The sequence below is a fragment of the Microcebus murinus genome, chromosome 2 (assembly GCF_040939455.1).
Source record: "Microcebus murinus isolate Inina chromosome 2, M.murinus_Inina_mat1.0, whole genome shotgun sequence".
NCBI lineage: Eukaryota > Metazoa > Chordata > Mammalia > Primates > Cheirogaleidae > Microcebus > Microcebus murinus.
In genome coordinates this window covers 9608824-9623706 of record NC_134105.1, presented here as the reverse complement: position 1 = coordinate 9623706, position 14883 = coordinate 9608824, and the positions used below count along the sequence as shown (strand labels likewise).

Below are 14883 nucleotides of genomic sequence, written 5' to 3'. Positions count from 1 at the left end.
GCCATCTTAAGACTGCGCCAGGTCCCATGGCTTCGGGGAAATGTGGGTGGCACACTCCAGCAAGCCAAGAAACGCCTGACTCAGAGCATTTTAATTAGGGTGAGTCCCACTCCTGTTCTGAGCTGCCACAGCCTCTCTCTCTTCTCTACACACAGCCACAAAACAATTTCTAGTACTAGGGTTGGTACTAAGAAATCCTTCTAGATTGGTCCCTAATAGATAACTCAAAGGCACCTGTCAAAGATTATAAACAGCCAAATGACAATGAGGCGGTCCAGGTGACCTCGTTTCTTTCTCCCTGGTCAGCGGAGACCACAGAGGCCGCAACACTGCCCAGCCCAACGGATGGGAGATCTGGATTCCAGCTCCGCCACCCACCTACAGGCTGCACTGGAGACGCTCGGGGGAGGGGCGCCACACTTCCATATTTACCCAGCAGGATAAAAGTCCCTGCTCCAACCTCAGCAGAGGCTGGATGGACACAAGGCCGTAAACATGCCTGCCTTAGCTGCCGGACCACTGCCGGGCTGCGCCGCTGCGCCTGCTCCACGCCTGCTCCCCCACAGATCAGGAGAAGGCGGCCTGGCGCCGGCGGCTCTGCTGCTGCCCAGGGAGGAGGTCACCAGGTAACAGCAGCCTCCCTGCTGGCTCCATGGAGACAAAATATATTTAGACAGAACGTTTCAAACAGCCTCAGCAGTACAGGTCTAGGAGATGGAAATCCAAAAGTAGTAAAGACCCCAAGAATGGGTGGACGGTCACCTTACCTCAAATCACCTCTTTTAAGAGTTAAATCAGGCTGGGCTCACACCTGCAATCCTAGCACTCTGGGCGGCCAAGGTGGGAGGATTGCTGGAGCTCAGGAGTTTGAGATCAGCCTGGGTAAGAGTGAGACCCTGTCTCTACAAAACATAGAAAAATTAGCCAGGCATGGTGGCATGCGCCTGTAGTCCCAACTACTTGGGAGGCTGAGGTAAGAGGATCACTTGAGCCCAGGAGTTTGAGGATGCAGTGAGCTACGATGACGCCACGGCACTCTAGCTGGGGCAACAGAGCGAGACTCTGTCTCCAAAAACAAATAAAAATAACAAGAAAGAGTTAAATTAATGACGACCACAGCTAAATAAGAGCAACTCAACCTCACAGCCAGACTGGACTGCAGGGACGCTCTAGGTCCACTTAGACCTTGAGGCTGCCTCTCCCTTGATGGTGCGGCAAGTGTGCTGCAGGTGACAGATGAGCCTCATGGACAGAAAGCAGGCACTGCCTGTCTCTTCCCAGCATGGCCGCCGGCTGGGCAAACCACCCCTCTGGTCTTCACGGACATTCATCCTTCCCAAGGCAGATCCTCAGAGGAAAAGCAGAGCTCAAGCCATGCAATATCTTTATTACCTTTGGAGTTGGGATGTCCCCAAACCTTGATGCCTGGACTCCTGGGAGAGAGGGACCCCAAGAGGGCGCATCCATATCAGTGGCAGCTGGAGAAGGATCACTGTGATCAGAACTACCTAATGTCCCTCTGGGGAGGCCAGCACGACAGCCTGCCCACCTTGATCGCCAGCAACTTGCTCCAGCTAGAGGCACAGACTGCCGGGGATTTAAAAGGAAAACCAGAGCTCATCATCCCTCCCCTCAAAAATACAAGAGCAGGCACATAAACAAACAAACAAGGCAGGCAGGCTGGAGTCTCTTAAGTCCTAGCAAAGCTTCTTAGGAACAATAATGCCTGTTTTACTGATCCAAGGAATGGAACACCCCTGCCAACAGCATTTCTGTACGGAACCTCCACTGGGATCTAAGGCAGGGCTGAATGCTGGCCGGGACAGAAGAACTTCAGAATTCAAGAGCAGAGAAGCCCTTAGAAATCATGTGGTCAGGAAGCAGAGGTTTCTGGGGCTCCCATCCAGTACGGACGCCCTGTGCAGGAAGGCGTGTGATGGGAGTTAGAGACGGGGAGTGGGGAGCAGGGAGAGGTTGTCAGTGAATGAAACTGAACTGATGAACGTGATGAAAATCAGAAAAATAATCACTTAGCCAGAACCCTCATTTTAAAGGTGGGGTGACTAGAGTCCAGGGAGACAGAGGCACTTCTTGCACCCCGTGGCCTTGTCCAGTGTCCTTCTACTCTACTGCAGTCTTGGCCTGGAGCTCCTTCTCCTTCGCCCGGCTGGGGACAAAGCGCAGTTGGCCGGGGCACCTGCTGTGACCAGCCGGGAAGCTCATGCCAGTGTCTCACCCAGGAGGGCAGAGCAGCGGGGGCCTGGGCCATACCCAGGGCTTCCACGATGGGGCTCTGTAGGAGTCGGGGGGCAGTGTCGGGAATGCCCTAGTGGCTTCCCTCCTAGACAACAGAGGAGTGTGAACAGAGGCTTCACTGCTGGGTGTCTGCTGCTCCACCAACCCCAGACAACCACAAGGCTGCTGACTTCCTCTCCTAATTTAAAAACCCCCCACCTGAGATCCCACCGCACCTGAGCCTAGAAAATGTTTCTCAATGTTAATCAATTACAGTGGATTATAGAGCAAGAAAGCCCAGAAATCCTGTGATTCAGAAATGATCAGCCTAGTTTCTTGGCATGAAAAATGTCCTTCAGCAATGTCTTTGCAGGGCAGCTAATGTCCTTGCCCAGGAAGGGACTGTGCCCAGGCTGGGTGGCATCCTTGGACTGACTGGCAGCTCCACATGTAGAGTTGTCATAAAAGGTGTGTCTACATGGGCCTGCATCATTCTTTAAGCAAGTTTGGTAAAATTAATGCTTCTTAACCATCCATTTACCACTAAAGACAGCAGCCCCTTTGTGGAGAGGCAGTGGGGTATCTGTTCAACTGACAGCTCTGTTGAAAGACACACAGGGGGAAAGTTGAAAAAAGCAGGTACTTGAATTATGTGTGGATTTCATTTTTCTGTGCTTTCTTTGGGTGTGTAGGAACGACAGCTGAAGGCAACTAGCCTACTTGCGCACAGATCTCTTGGGTAATTTGACAGAATATACTTTCCAAAAGCAGTTAAATGTTTCCCCTTCCTGGAAGGGGAGTGTCTAAGCCTCAAGGCACTATGATTCCTCTGCCTCAGAATTCAGCACAGCAGGCCAGGGCGTGGTGGCTCACCCCTGTAATCCTAGCACTCTGGGAGGAGGCCCAGGCGGGTGGATTATTCGAGGTCAGGAGTTTGAAACCAGCCTGAGTGAGACCCACCCCCCCCCCCCCCCCCCGTCTCTACTAAAAATAGAAAGAAATTAATTGACCAACTAAAAATACATATACAAAAAATTAGCCGGGCATGGTGGCACATGCCTGTAGTCCCAGCTACTCAGGAGGCTGAGGCAGGAGGATCTCTTAAGCCCAGGAGATTGAGGTTGCTGTGAGCTAGGCTGACACCACGGCACTCACTCTAGCCTGGGCAAAAAAGTGAGACTCTGTCTCAAAAAAAAAGAACTCAGCACAGGGCTTGACTTCATATGGAGGGACCAAGGACTCCTTTCAAGGTGGGGAGAAAAATGATAAGTGACTCTGCCAAGTGGTCCCTAGGTGAACACCAGAGACCTAGAAGCCAGCCAGAAAGAACTGCACGGCCCAAAAGAACATGCAGTGCACACAACTCACAACTCTACCCCATCCTCCCACCACTGGGATGGAAGCAGGAGCTGGCAGAAACCTGCGCTGTGTTGCGTGCAGCACTGGCAGGAGGAGAAGGGAGTTTTTCAAAGCCTCATTTTAACCAGCTTTGCAAAGCACTGGAGCCTTAGTTGGTTCTTTGTTCAACTTTCGCTTCCCTTTCCTCTGCTGTGCCTACAACATGACCTCATGGGTACTCCCCTACCCTGACGACCCAAGGAAAATGTCTACCAAGTCACTGTCTAAATGACAATGTTAGGTTGGGGGTAACTGGGGGACCCTTGCCTCTATTCCAAGGCCCCTGCAGTACAATCCAAATACTTCACAGGGGCTGGGTATGGTGGCTGGCTCACATCTGTAATGTCAGGACTGTGGGAGGCCGAGGTGGGAGGATCACTTGAGGCTAGGAGTCCAAGACCAGCCTGGGCAATATAGAGAGATCTCTGTCTCTATAAAAAAATTTAAAAATTAGCCAGGCATGGTGGCACACACCTGTAGTCCAGCTACTTGGGAGGTTGAGGCAGTAGGATTGTTGAGCCCAGGAGTTTGAGGTTACAGTGAGCTATGATTGCATCACTCCACTCATGTCTGGACAACAGAGCAAGACTGTCTCTAGGGTGAAAAAAAAGAAGTGCTTTACAAGCTGAAAATATAAATACGGAGTTAGGAAGCCTGGTGGGAACTTCATGGATCACAAAACCATAATGGTTATTAAAGGACATTAGGGAGACGTGGGATATACCCCTGTGCTACTATAATTTGTTTGATGTCTGTCTCCTCTTCCAGAACGTCAGCCCCACGGAGGCAGAGGCTTGGTACGATCTGTTCACTGCTGATTCTCAGTGACTAGAAGAATGCTCAGCACACAACAGTCACTCAACAAGTATTTGTTAAATGAATGGATGGTTTTATGGAGGACCGGCCCACAGACTGCCGTGTTACCTGTTAGCATTTCGAGACTAACCCACACCGTGGAGACAGACCCACACCGTGGAGACGGACAGGCTCAGAGAAATGAAAGAGCAGGAGCCAGAGAGTGGTTCCAATCCCAGCTCGGCCCTTGCCAGCTGTATAACTCTGGGCAAGTTATGTCTCTAAACTCCATTTTCCTCCTGTATTAAACAGGCCTCAGGAGCCATCCTGCAAGTTTGAACGTGCCAAGCGCAGGGCCTGGCACACGTAAGGGTTCCTGTGGTGTCGGTACTCCCCTTGCCCTCACCGTGTTCCGACACTCACGCCTTGGCAGTCCGTGAACACCAAAAACAAACAATGTGGGGCAAAGTGTGACCGGTGAAGGTTGATTATTACTCCCTGGAATTAAGTTTGGAGACTTTTGTAGATTGCAAGTGTGCATCAGTTCCTTCCTTGTTCTCACATATTATTGGGTTTCTTAGAATCTGTTGGCCAACTGTTAAATACAGTTAATCAGGGAGGAGGGGAGACTACAGGAAACTAATAACCTTCTATGATTTCTATGTTTGTAAACACTTATAAGCAAGGGAGAAAATGATAAATCACAAATGCATAAAACGGGAGAATATCCGTGTAGCAAGGCCAGCTGCTTCACTGGAGAGAGGCCAAGAGATGCTCTCAGAACCTGGGATGGTTCAAATAACCAGCAGATCAATGACCTGAACTTTCAACTCCAGTCAAAAGGCCCCACCCAGAAGTCATCCTTGTTCTCCTGATTCAAATGGAAATTTCGGACATGTGCACCTTGAGTGAGTAGCAATCGGGAAGGCAGGGCTGCCAGGTTTAGACTCTCAAGGAGGAGAGCTGTGGGCCAGACTTGCTCACTCCATGGTGCATGGCAGGGTTCCAGATCCCAACCTGAGAAACCTGCTTCTTCCGCAGAGATGGCTGCCTGGGAGAGCTTTTAACACTGTAAGTCAGAAAAGCCCCACTGCTTTCCTCGGACAGAAGGGCACTGCCAGCGTCAGCAGCAGCACACTCTCGCCAAGGTGGAGAATCTTGATGCCTGAGACGGGCACTGCAGGCTTGAGAGGTAAGAATGACCCACCCCGGAGCCCCATGCTCCCCACAAATGCCAACCTCCTCCCCACAGCATTCACACTCCGAACACCAGCTCTTTTCTTTCCACATTAAAACATGTCTTCTAGCCGGGCGGTGGCTCACGCCTGTAATCCTACCACTCTGGGAGGCCCAGGCGGGCGGATAGCTTGAGGTCAGGAGTTTGAAACCAGCCTGAGCAAGAACGAGACCCTGTCTCTACTATAAATAGAAAGAAATTAATTGGCCAACTAATATATATAGAAAAACTTAGCCAGGCATGGTGGCACATGCCTGTAGTCCCAGCTACTTGGGAGGCTGAGGCAGCAGGATTGCTTGAGCCCAGGAGTTTGAGGTTGCTGTGAGCTAGGCTGACGCCACAGCACTCACTCTAGTCTGGGCAACAAAGAGACTCTGTCTCAAAAAAAAAAAAAAAACATGTCTTCTTCTTTTCTTTTTTTTTTTTTGAGGCAGGGTCTTGTTCTGTCACCCCAGGCTGGAGTACAATGGTGTCATCATAGCTCACTACAACATCAAACTCCTGGGCTCAAGCAGCCCTCCTGCTTCAGCCTCCCCTGAGTAGCTGGGACTACAGGCATGCGCCACCATGTCTGGCTAGTTTTTCTATTTTTATTTTTTATTTATTTTTTTTTAATTATTTTTTATTTTTATTTTTTATTTTTTTTATTTTTTTTTTTTTTGAGACAGAGTCTCGCTTTGTTGCCTAGGCTAGAGTGAGTGCCATGGCGTCAGCCTAGCTCACAGCAACCTCAAACTCCTGGGCTCAAGCGATCCTTCTGTCTCAGCCTCCCAAGTAGCTGGGACTACAGGCATGAGCCACCATGCCCAGCTAATTTTTTCTGTATATATTAGTTGGCCAATTAGTTTCTTTCTATTTATAGTAGAGACGGGGTCTCGCTCTTGCTCAGGCTGGTTTCGAACTCCCGACCTCGAGCAATCCACCCGCCTCGGCCTCCCAGAGAGCTAGGATTACAGGCTTGAGCCACCGCGCCCAGCCTAGTTTTTCTATTTTTAGTAGAGATGGGGTCTTGCTCATGCTCAGGCTGGTCTCAAACTCCTGAGCTCCAGCGATCCTCCCACCTTGGCCTCCCAGAGTGCTAGGATTACAGCACCTGGCCAAATTCCTTGACCTAAAACATGTCTTGACCACCCCACCTCTTATTCAACATTGGTTTCCAGACCTAACATTTTTTTCAGCTGGCAGAAGATTTTCAATTTTGCTGAGCATTTCTTCTCACACTCATCCAGCCTCCAGCTGAGTGAGTTTTGAGGGAGACCCACAGGAATCACCAGGGCTCCATCTGAGACTCCAGAGTGTTAACTGTGACTACAGAGTGACCACAGAGAGTGAGCTGTGGTCCACCCCATTTGAATAGTGTGTCTGTTTCTGTCTAAACCCAGGTGAGTTTCTGCCTGGCCTCAAATCATCAAATGGGGGCCTTTCAATCTGGACAGGCCTAAGCTAGAGCCATGGCCTGGAGAGAGAGGGCCCAGGGTGCTCTGTCATGGGACGGAGAGGACCACAGTGTCACAAGCCTTCACACAGAAACCTGATGTCAGAGGAACATTTCTCCAAAGGAGAACCATATCTTACAAGTGAATGGGCAGGACTCAGAAAAAGCAGTTATCGCTTCTCCACTAGTATCTATCTACCCCTGGGCCTGGTTGGGGTTACTCATGGGTCAGGATCCTGCCATACATACATGTTCCTGGTTGGGGACCTTCGGGTCCTTTCCAGCTCTCACCACACTGCCCCTATTCTGAGAGAGAGGAAAGCAGCAGAGAAATAGCTACAGAGAACACTAGCAGGTGGGGAGAAGACACAGTGACCCCCCAGCATTTTCAGTTTATAAAATATGTGTGCAGTTAGTATTTTATTTAGATGCCTGCCCTGGTGACTCAGGTCCTTAGGGATTTTGAGAACATTTAAAACTCTTAAGAGTTTTTCTGTAAAGCCAGAGAGAACAAAACTATTGATCCACACCAAATAATCAATATAATTCTCACATCTACCTACCTACCAGTCCCTCTCCAGGAATGAGCTGCCCCAGCTGATTTTTAACGTGCCAGCAGATCTAACCTATCTGGAGGGGTAGAAAAATGGGGAAAAGTCCACCACCCAAGGCGGCCTTTTTAGCTGCACAATAGGCCAGGCTGGACAACAGCTGCAGCTCGTGCACCAGCACCAGCAGATCCCGACTGGGGCTGGGAGACTCCTGCTCGAGACAGGGTGTGCCCGGCCGGAAATAGAACCTCACTCAGAGCCTACCCTGACAGGGCGGTAAGTGTCTGGCAAACTGAAGTGGTAGGAGCCCTAGGCAGAGAAGGTTGTCACTACCCAGGAATAGCCACTGAGTGACAGTTACTTTATTAGAATTCATTTATCCCATTTAAGGGGAGGGAGAAGAGGGCACTATTCTCATTTTACCTACCTCTGAGCTATTTGTGTTTTTAAAACAGCTACTTATTGTCTTAGAATAATTTTTCATCATCTTATCCTAGTCAGTGTTCCCTGCTGGATGCAACGCCTTAGGGAAGTCTACCCTGACTGCCTCCTCCAAAGCAAACTTTCCTGCCAATTCTTTATAAATTACGAGGAAGCTCTGCCCAATAATGCCTTTGTAACACCACAGTCTAAAATGGCCGGGTGCAGTGGCTCACGCCTGTAATCCTAGCACTCTGGGAGGCCGAGGCGGGAGGATCGCTCTAGGTCAGGAGTTCAAAACCAGCCTGAGCAAGAGGGAGACCCCCGTCTCTACTAAAAATAGAAAGAAATTAATTGACCAACTAAAAATATATAGAAAAAAATAGCTGGGCATAGTGCTGCATGCCTGTAGTCCCAGCTACTCAGCAGGCTGAGGCAGGATGATCGCTTGAGCCCAGGAGTTTGAGGTTGCTGTGAGGTAAGCTGACGCCATGGCACTACAGCCCGGGCAACAGAGTGAGACTCTGTCTCAAAAAAAAAAGGAAAAATAAATGAAATCATCTCTGTATTTGTCTGTCTACTAATTTGTCACCCTTCTCCTACCAGAATGTCAGCTCCATGATGAGGGCAAAGACCTTATCTGCCTTGTTCACTGTGACCTTTGTGAGGCCCAGAACAGGGAGGAACTGGGGAAGGTGCTCACTAAACATTTTTGAATAACTGAATACATGTACACGTGATGGGATTTACAAGTGTCCATATTTCCTCCACAAGCCTGATATAACACGTAAAAACACAGCTACAACAGAGATTTGGTTAACTATAGGACTGGTCACCCCAATTTCTCTGGGGGTGACCCGTAGCTTACCCTTGTGAGGACTTTTCTGTATGCACACATGTGTACATATATAAACTACCACCCGTGGGATGAGATCCAGCCTGCTACCTATTTTTGTAAATAAAGGTTTATTGGAAGGCTGGGTGTGGTGGCTCAGGCCTGTAATCCTAGCACTCTAGGAGGCCTAGGCGGGCGGATTGCTCGAGGTCAGGAGTTTGAAACCATCCTGAGCGAGACCCTGTCTCTACTAAAAATAGAAAGAAATTAATTGATCAACTAAATATATATATAGAAAAAATTAGCCAGGAATGGTGGCGCATGCCTGTAGTCCCAGCTACTCGGGAGGCTGAGGCAGTAGGATCGCTTGAGCCCAGGAGATTGAGGTTGCTGTGAGCTAGGCTGATGCCACAGCACCCTCAATCTCCTGGGCTCAAGCGATCCTACTGCCTCAGCCTCCCGAGTAGCTGGGACTACAGGTATGTGCCACCATGCCCAGCTAATTTTTTCTCTATATATTAGTTGGCCAATTAATTTCTTTCTATTTATAGTAGAGACGGGGTCTCGCTCTTGCTCAGGCTGGTTTTGAACTCCTCACCTCAAGCAATCCATCCGCCTTGGCCTCCCAGAGTGCTAGGATTACAGGCGTGAGCCACCACGCCCGGCCCCATCTGGCCTTTTAAGAAATAATCTGCCGACCCCTGAGCTTGAAGAAACAGAGCAGTATGTACAAAACTTTCACTGAAAACTGTGCAAGAGTAAACTGCAGAGTCCACACTGCAAGTAGTAACGGTGGCTATATTTTATTGAGGCCTTACTGTGTGCTAGGTATCGTGCTAAGTGCCGTAAGCGCGTCACCACGTAACTGAATTCTCAAGATAACGCTGTGGGTAGATTCTGGCTGCTGACGCTAACAGAGGTCCAGTCTTTGCCAGGGTGTACGTGGTCAGTGACAAACCCAGAATATAAACGCATGCCCAGGTCTGTGTACCTGTGAAACCTGCATTTGTATCCACTGGGCCACAGAAAGCATTTGCCAGCCACATCCTGCAGAACCCTCCGCACTCTTGAGACTGGTCTGTCTCCCCACTGTCCTCCGGAGGCCACCTGGAGGGCCCCACTTCCTTGAGGATGCTTAGGAGGCTGTTCCTTCTATCTTGAATGCCTGCTGCTTCTTTCTCTGAATTCTACCAATCCTTCAAGACTCCTTCTCTGAGAGTGTCTCTTTATCCTAGTTATTATTTTTTCAAAATTCTCTCCAGCTCAACCAACACACAAACTCTTAGAGGTTAGAGGCTGCTTCTTACAGCGCAGAGCCTTTGCTCATGCTGCGTGAATATGCAACGGACACTCGCTGCTCCTCGAAAACGAAACAAAACTCTCCTGAAAATCACCGCCTTCCCACCCCTGGAGAAGATGCTATTTAGAACCACGGGCCAATCCCAAATGCCAGCACTCTCCTTGAGGTGGACATTTCTCTTTATTCACAAATTGGCAACCACAGGCTTTATTAGCAGCACCTGGGTGTTTCTGTTACTAGCTCCCTTTTAAGCACATATGGAACTTGCTTTTTATTATTACCATTTTCATTTCATTTGTGTTAACTATTAAAGACCCCAGTTCTCTCTGGCCCCTAAGAATCTTGTCTCCCTATCAGAACACAGGTTCCCTTGGATTTAGGTGGGATAACAGCTATTTCACCTCTCTGGCGTTATCACGGATGTGCACTATCACAAAATCTAGGTGTGAAAGTAGCTGAACTCAACAATATTGCTTGGGGATAGCGGTTACCTTGAGAGTGTAGTTTCTGGGATGGGGAACAAGGTTGGGGGGACTTCTGTGATAATGGTCATGTTCTGTTTCTGGGTCTGGGTGCTGGATATGTGTGTTTGTAAAAACATATTAAGCTCACATCTGTAATCCTAGTACTCCGGGAGGCCGAGGCAGGCAGATTGCTTGAGGTCAGGAGTTCGAAACCAGCCTGAGCAAGAGCGAGACCCCATCTCTAGTATAAATAGAAATTAATTGGCCAACTAATATATATGGAAAAAATTAGCCAGGCATGGTGGTGCATGCCTGTAGTCCCAGCTACTCGGGAGGCTGAGGCAGTAGGGTTGCTTGAGCCCAGGAGTTTGAGGTTGCTGTGAGCTAGGCTGATGCCACGGCACTCACTCTAGCCTGGGCAACAAAGCTAGACTCTGTCTCAAACAAACAAACAAAAACCACATTAAGCTATACACTCAGGACCTGTGCACTTTTCCGTATACGTATTATATATATATTTTTTCTTTTCTTTTATAAGACAGAGTCTCACTCTGTCACCCTGGCTAGAGTGCAGTGGCTTCATCATAGCTCACTGTAACCTCTAACTCCTGGGCCCAAGCGATCCTCCTGCCTCAGCCTCCTGAGTAGCTGTAACTACAGGGCCGAGCATCATACTCGGCTAATTTTTCTATATTTAGTAGAGACAGGGTCTCGTTAAGCTCAGGCTAGTCTCAAACTCCTGAGCTCAAGCAATCCTCCCACCTCTCTTATCATGGATGTGCACTATCACAAAATCTAGGTGTGAAAGTAGCTGAACTCAACAATATTGCTTGGGGATAATGGTTACCTTGAGAGTGTAGTTTCTGGGACGGGGAACAAGGTTGGGGGGACTTCTGCAATAATGGTCATGTTCTGTTTCTGGGTCTGGGTCCTTAGCTTCCCATAGTGCTAGGATTACAGGTATGAGCCACCACACTCGGCCAGCATGTTATATTTTAATAAAAAGTTCTAAAATACTCTTTGCAAATATAATAATACACAATGGATCTTTCTTGCAGAAATACACATCTGATTTTCTTCATGCAACATCCTTATATAAGGACAGGTAAGACCATTTTACTGGTGGTGGGATGGAAGAAAAAAGGCAAAGGAATTCTCAAGGTGCTGTACAACAAATTTAAGAGAGACTGGCATTTAAGGACAAATCAAATCCAAGAACTGCTAGTCTTCAATGTCTAATGCAGTAGCAAAACTAACTGATTCCTATTAGAAGCAGATACTGATTTAGAAAACCCAACTCACTTCACGATGCAAGAATCATATTGCAGTTGTCTGAAACAAGCATACAAAGGAAGTGGCTAACAAGAACAAATGGTGTTGTATAACAACCTTTAAGTGGTGAGGCACTTGAGCCATCTTCGAACCTTGTAAAAGTGAGGAATTGGCTCTTTAACACAAACGAAGCTACCAGTTAAGACTGGGTCAAGAACCATGCTAGGGGTGTGTGCAGTGTCTCATGCCTATAATCCTAGCACTCTGGGAGGCCGAGGCTGGAGGACTGCTTGAGCTCAGGAGTTCAAGACCAGCCTGAGCAAGAGCGTGACCCCCATCTTTTCTTAAAAAAAAAAAATATATAGATAGATAGATAGATAGATAGATAGATAGATAGATAGAAAAATTAGCCAGGCATCATGTCACATGCCTGTAGTCCCACCTACTCAGGAGGCTGAGGCAGGAGGATCGTCTGAGCCTAGTTGAGGTTGCAGTGAGGAGCTACGATGACACCACTGCACTCTACCTGGGGTGACAGAGTGAGACTCTGTCTCAAAAAATAAAAGAACCATTCTAGACATTCTACATACTTTCATTAAATCTTTACCACAACTCTAATTTTATCCCTGCTTACAGAGGAGGCAACTGAGGCATGGAGGGGTTAAGAAACCTGCCCAAGGCTCCAGGGTTATTAATCTGCAGGGTGGGGATTCAACACACACAGCCAGACCCTAGAAACCATGTTCTTAACCATGATGCTAGTCATGCCTTTGGTTGTGATACACCCAGGGATGGGTTTGCAGTTTCTAGCACGTGACTTACATATTCTGGGGTGCATTATAGCTCAATAAAATGTGCTTGTCCAAACACCTCGACAAACACACCCAACTCTTTCATAAATGACGCCCTGATTTACAGAGTGGATCTCCGCCTTCCAAAGATCCATTCTTACACAAGTGATGGGGTGCCCATGTTTACCATCCCGTATCAAGGACCTTCCCCATTTATTGGTTTGGAATCCAAAGACAAAACCTTCTACCTGAAGCCATAATCAGCCCAGATTAGATTAGAGAGGTCACTCTGTTCCTTTCTCTTCCATTACAAAAGATGTATTGCTTTTTAACAAAGTATTTGCTCATCTTGCACTCCTTGAGTAAGCAAAACTATACCCCATTGCATTAGCAAAGCTCAGGAAAACTAAACAAAACTCTTGTTGGATGTCTGCAATGTTATTTGAAGTTGTGCTTTTAGAGGAACATTTTAGTTAATAGCAATTAGGGATCCACTTTTCTCTTTAAGTCACGTTTATCATTATGAAAGGTCAAATTGCTTGCCTATGTTACTTTTGAGGAATTTAAGTGGGGAAAACACAGTTATTTAAGTATATGGTTGAGCTAATTAATTCTCTTCATTTTGGTTCCTTGCAGTAGTAAAAATAGCCTAGTGAGTCTTACCCCCACTCAAGCCTTTTCTTTTTTCCCCCCGTTTCTGGGATTATCAAATGAGCCAGGAATTCAAGTTAGGAATAAAAATCTTTTCTGGTTTGGCCATGTAAGTTTTCGGTCAATATGAATTCCACCACCTGGCACAGGACCCTTTTTCAGATAAGCTGAGTTCATCACAAATACATGCCCTTGACAGGTACTGCACTCATTTCTACCTGGAATTGGGACAATGATCGCTACTGCCGCAAGCCCCAGGGTGTCTGTGGTGTCACCCAGTCGCACGGATCACCATGTAAGACGCAATTGCCTGGTACTTCAGGTTCTCAACCAAAGCTCTGCAATGGGTCTCTTGCCAACCTTGGACAATATTATTCAGGCGACTTCCCAGGACCACGGGCGATGTCGCCGGGACACAGGGCTGGGGAAACTGGAAGTTGCCATCACTGGCCTTCGCCGCCACCTCCAGACTCCGGCGAGGCGAGCCGGGGAGCTGGGAGGATGCAGGGCGCGGGGTCGCTGCCCGTGGGCTCTTCCCACCCTCTCCGGGAAGGCAGGGCCCGGGCCGGGCGTGGGGAAGCTCTGAGGGTGCTGACCTCAACTTTGTTCTGTAAAAATAGCTCCGAGCCGCGCAGCTCACGTGAGCGGCCCCGCTTCCCCTCCGCGGGCCCGGGGCTCCCGGCCGCCCCCCGGCCCCGGGTCGCGGTGGCAGGAGGGACGCCGGCCGGGCGAGAGCCGCGGGAGGGCTGAGGGGGCCCCGGCCGGGCGAGGAGGCCGCGCTCACCTTCTTCACCGACAGCGAGATGTTCTCCAGGATCCGGTCCTTCACCTCCCGCGGCTCCATGGCGCTGTCGCCGCCGCCGCCGCCGCAGCGCCGCCGCCGCTTCCCGCGCCGGGGGCCCGGGGCCGCCGCCAACCGCTGCCGCCGGCCGTGCGGGGGCTCCGTCGTGCCGGCCGCGGGGCCCGGCGCCCGCCGCCCGGCCCTCGCCTCGCCCGGGCCCTCGCTCCGCCGCGGCCCGGCGGCTCCCGAGCGCGGCCGGCCGGGAAGGAGGCCACGGGCTGTGCGCGGCGGTGGCGGCGGCGGCAGGAACTGATGTCAGGCGGGGCGGCGCCAGGGCCCGCCCGCGCCGGGGACTCCCGGGACCCGGAGACCCGCACACGCCCGGGTCCGCGGCCCTCCTCAGAGACCCGGCAGCTCCCGCCACCACCGCCCGGGGACGCCGCGCCCCTCCCCCACGGCCCTCGTCAGCCCCACACCTCTCCCCGCCCTTCGGTCCGGACCGGAGACACCACAAACTCCAGGGACTCTGCTGGCCCGAGACTCCTCCAGCCCACGGGCCCCAAACCCCCTCTCCCGGCCCTGGTCAGCACACAGACCCCTCCTCCCCTGCCAGGGACCCCGGCCCTCCTCAGAGACCCCCTCTGGTCAGGGACCCCAGAGCCCCGCAGACCCCCCTCCCTTTCCTTAGCCCAGGGGCCCCCTCAATGCACAGACTCAG

The 14883-nt window shown here is 50.1% G+C and overlaps 1 protein-coding gene across 2 annotated transcripts in view; it reads right to left on the bottom strand.

Moving 5' to 3' along the window:
- The window catches only part of PLEKHM2 (pleckstrin homology and RUN domain containing M2), a 38605-nt gene extending 24267 nt beyond the window's left edge, over positions 1 to 14338 (bottom strand). For both annotated transcript variants that reach the window (XM_020281590.2, XM_012763048.3), the window contains exon 1: positions 14169 to 14338. In XM_020281590.2, the coding sequence (XP_020137179.2) occupies positions 14169 to 14228 (60 nt within the window). In that variant the 5' untranslated portion in view covers positions 14229 to 14338. The remainder of the gene's footprint in view (positions 1 to 14168) is intronic.
- Positions 14339 to 14883: the final 545 nt, after the last annotated feature.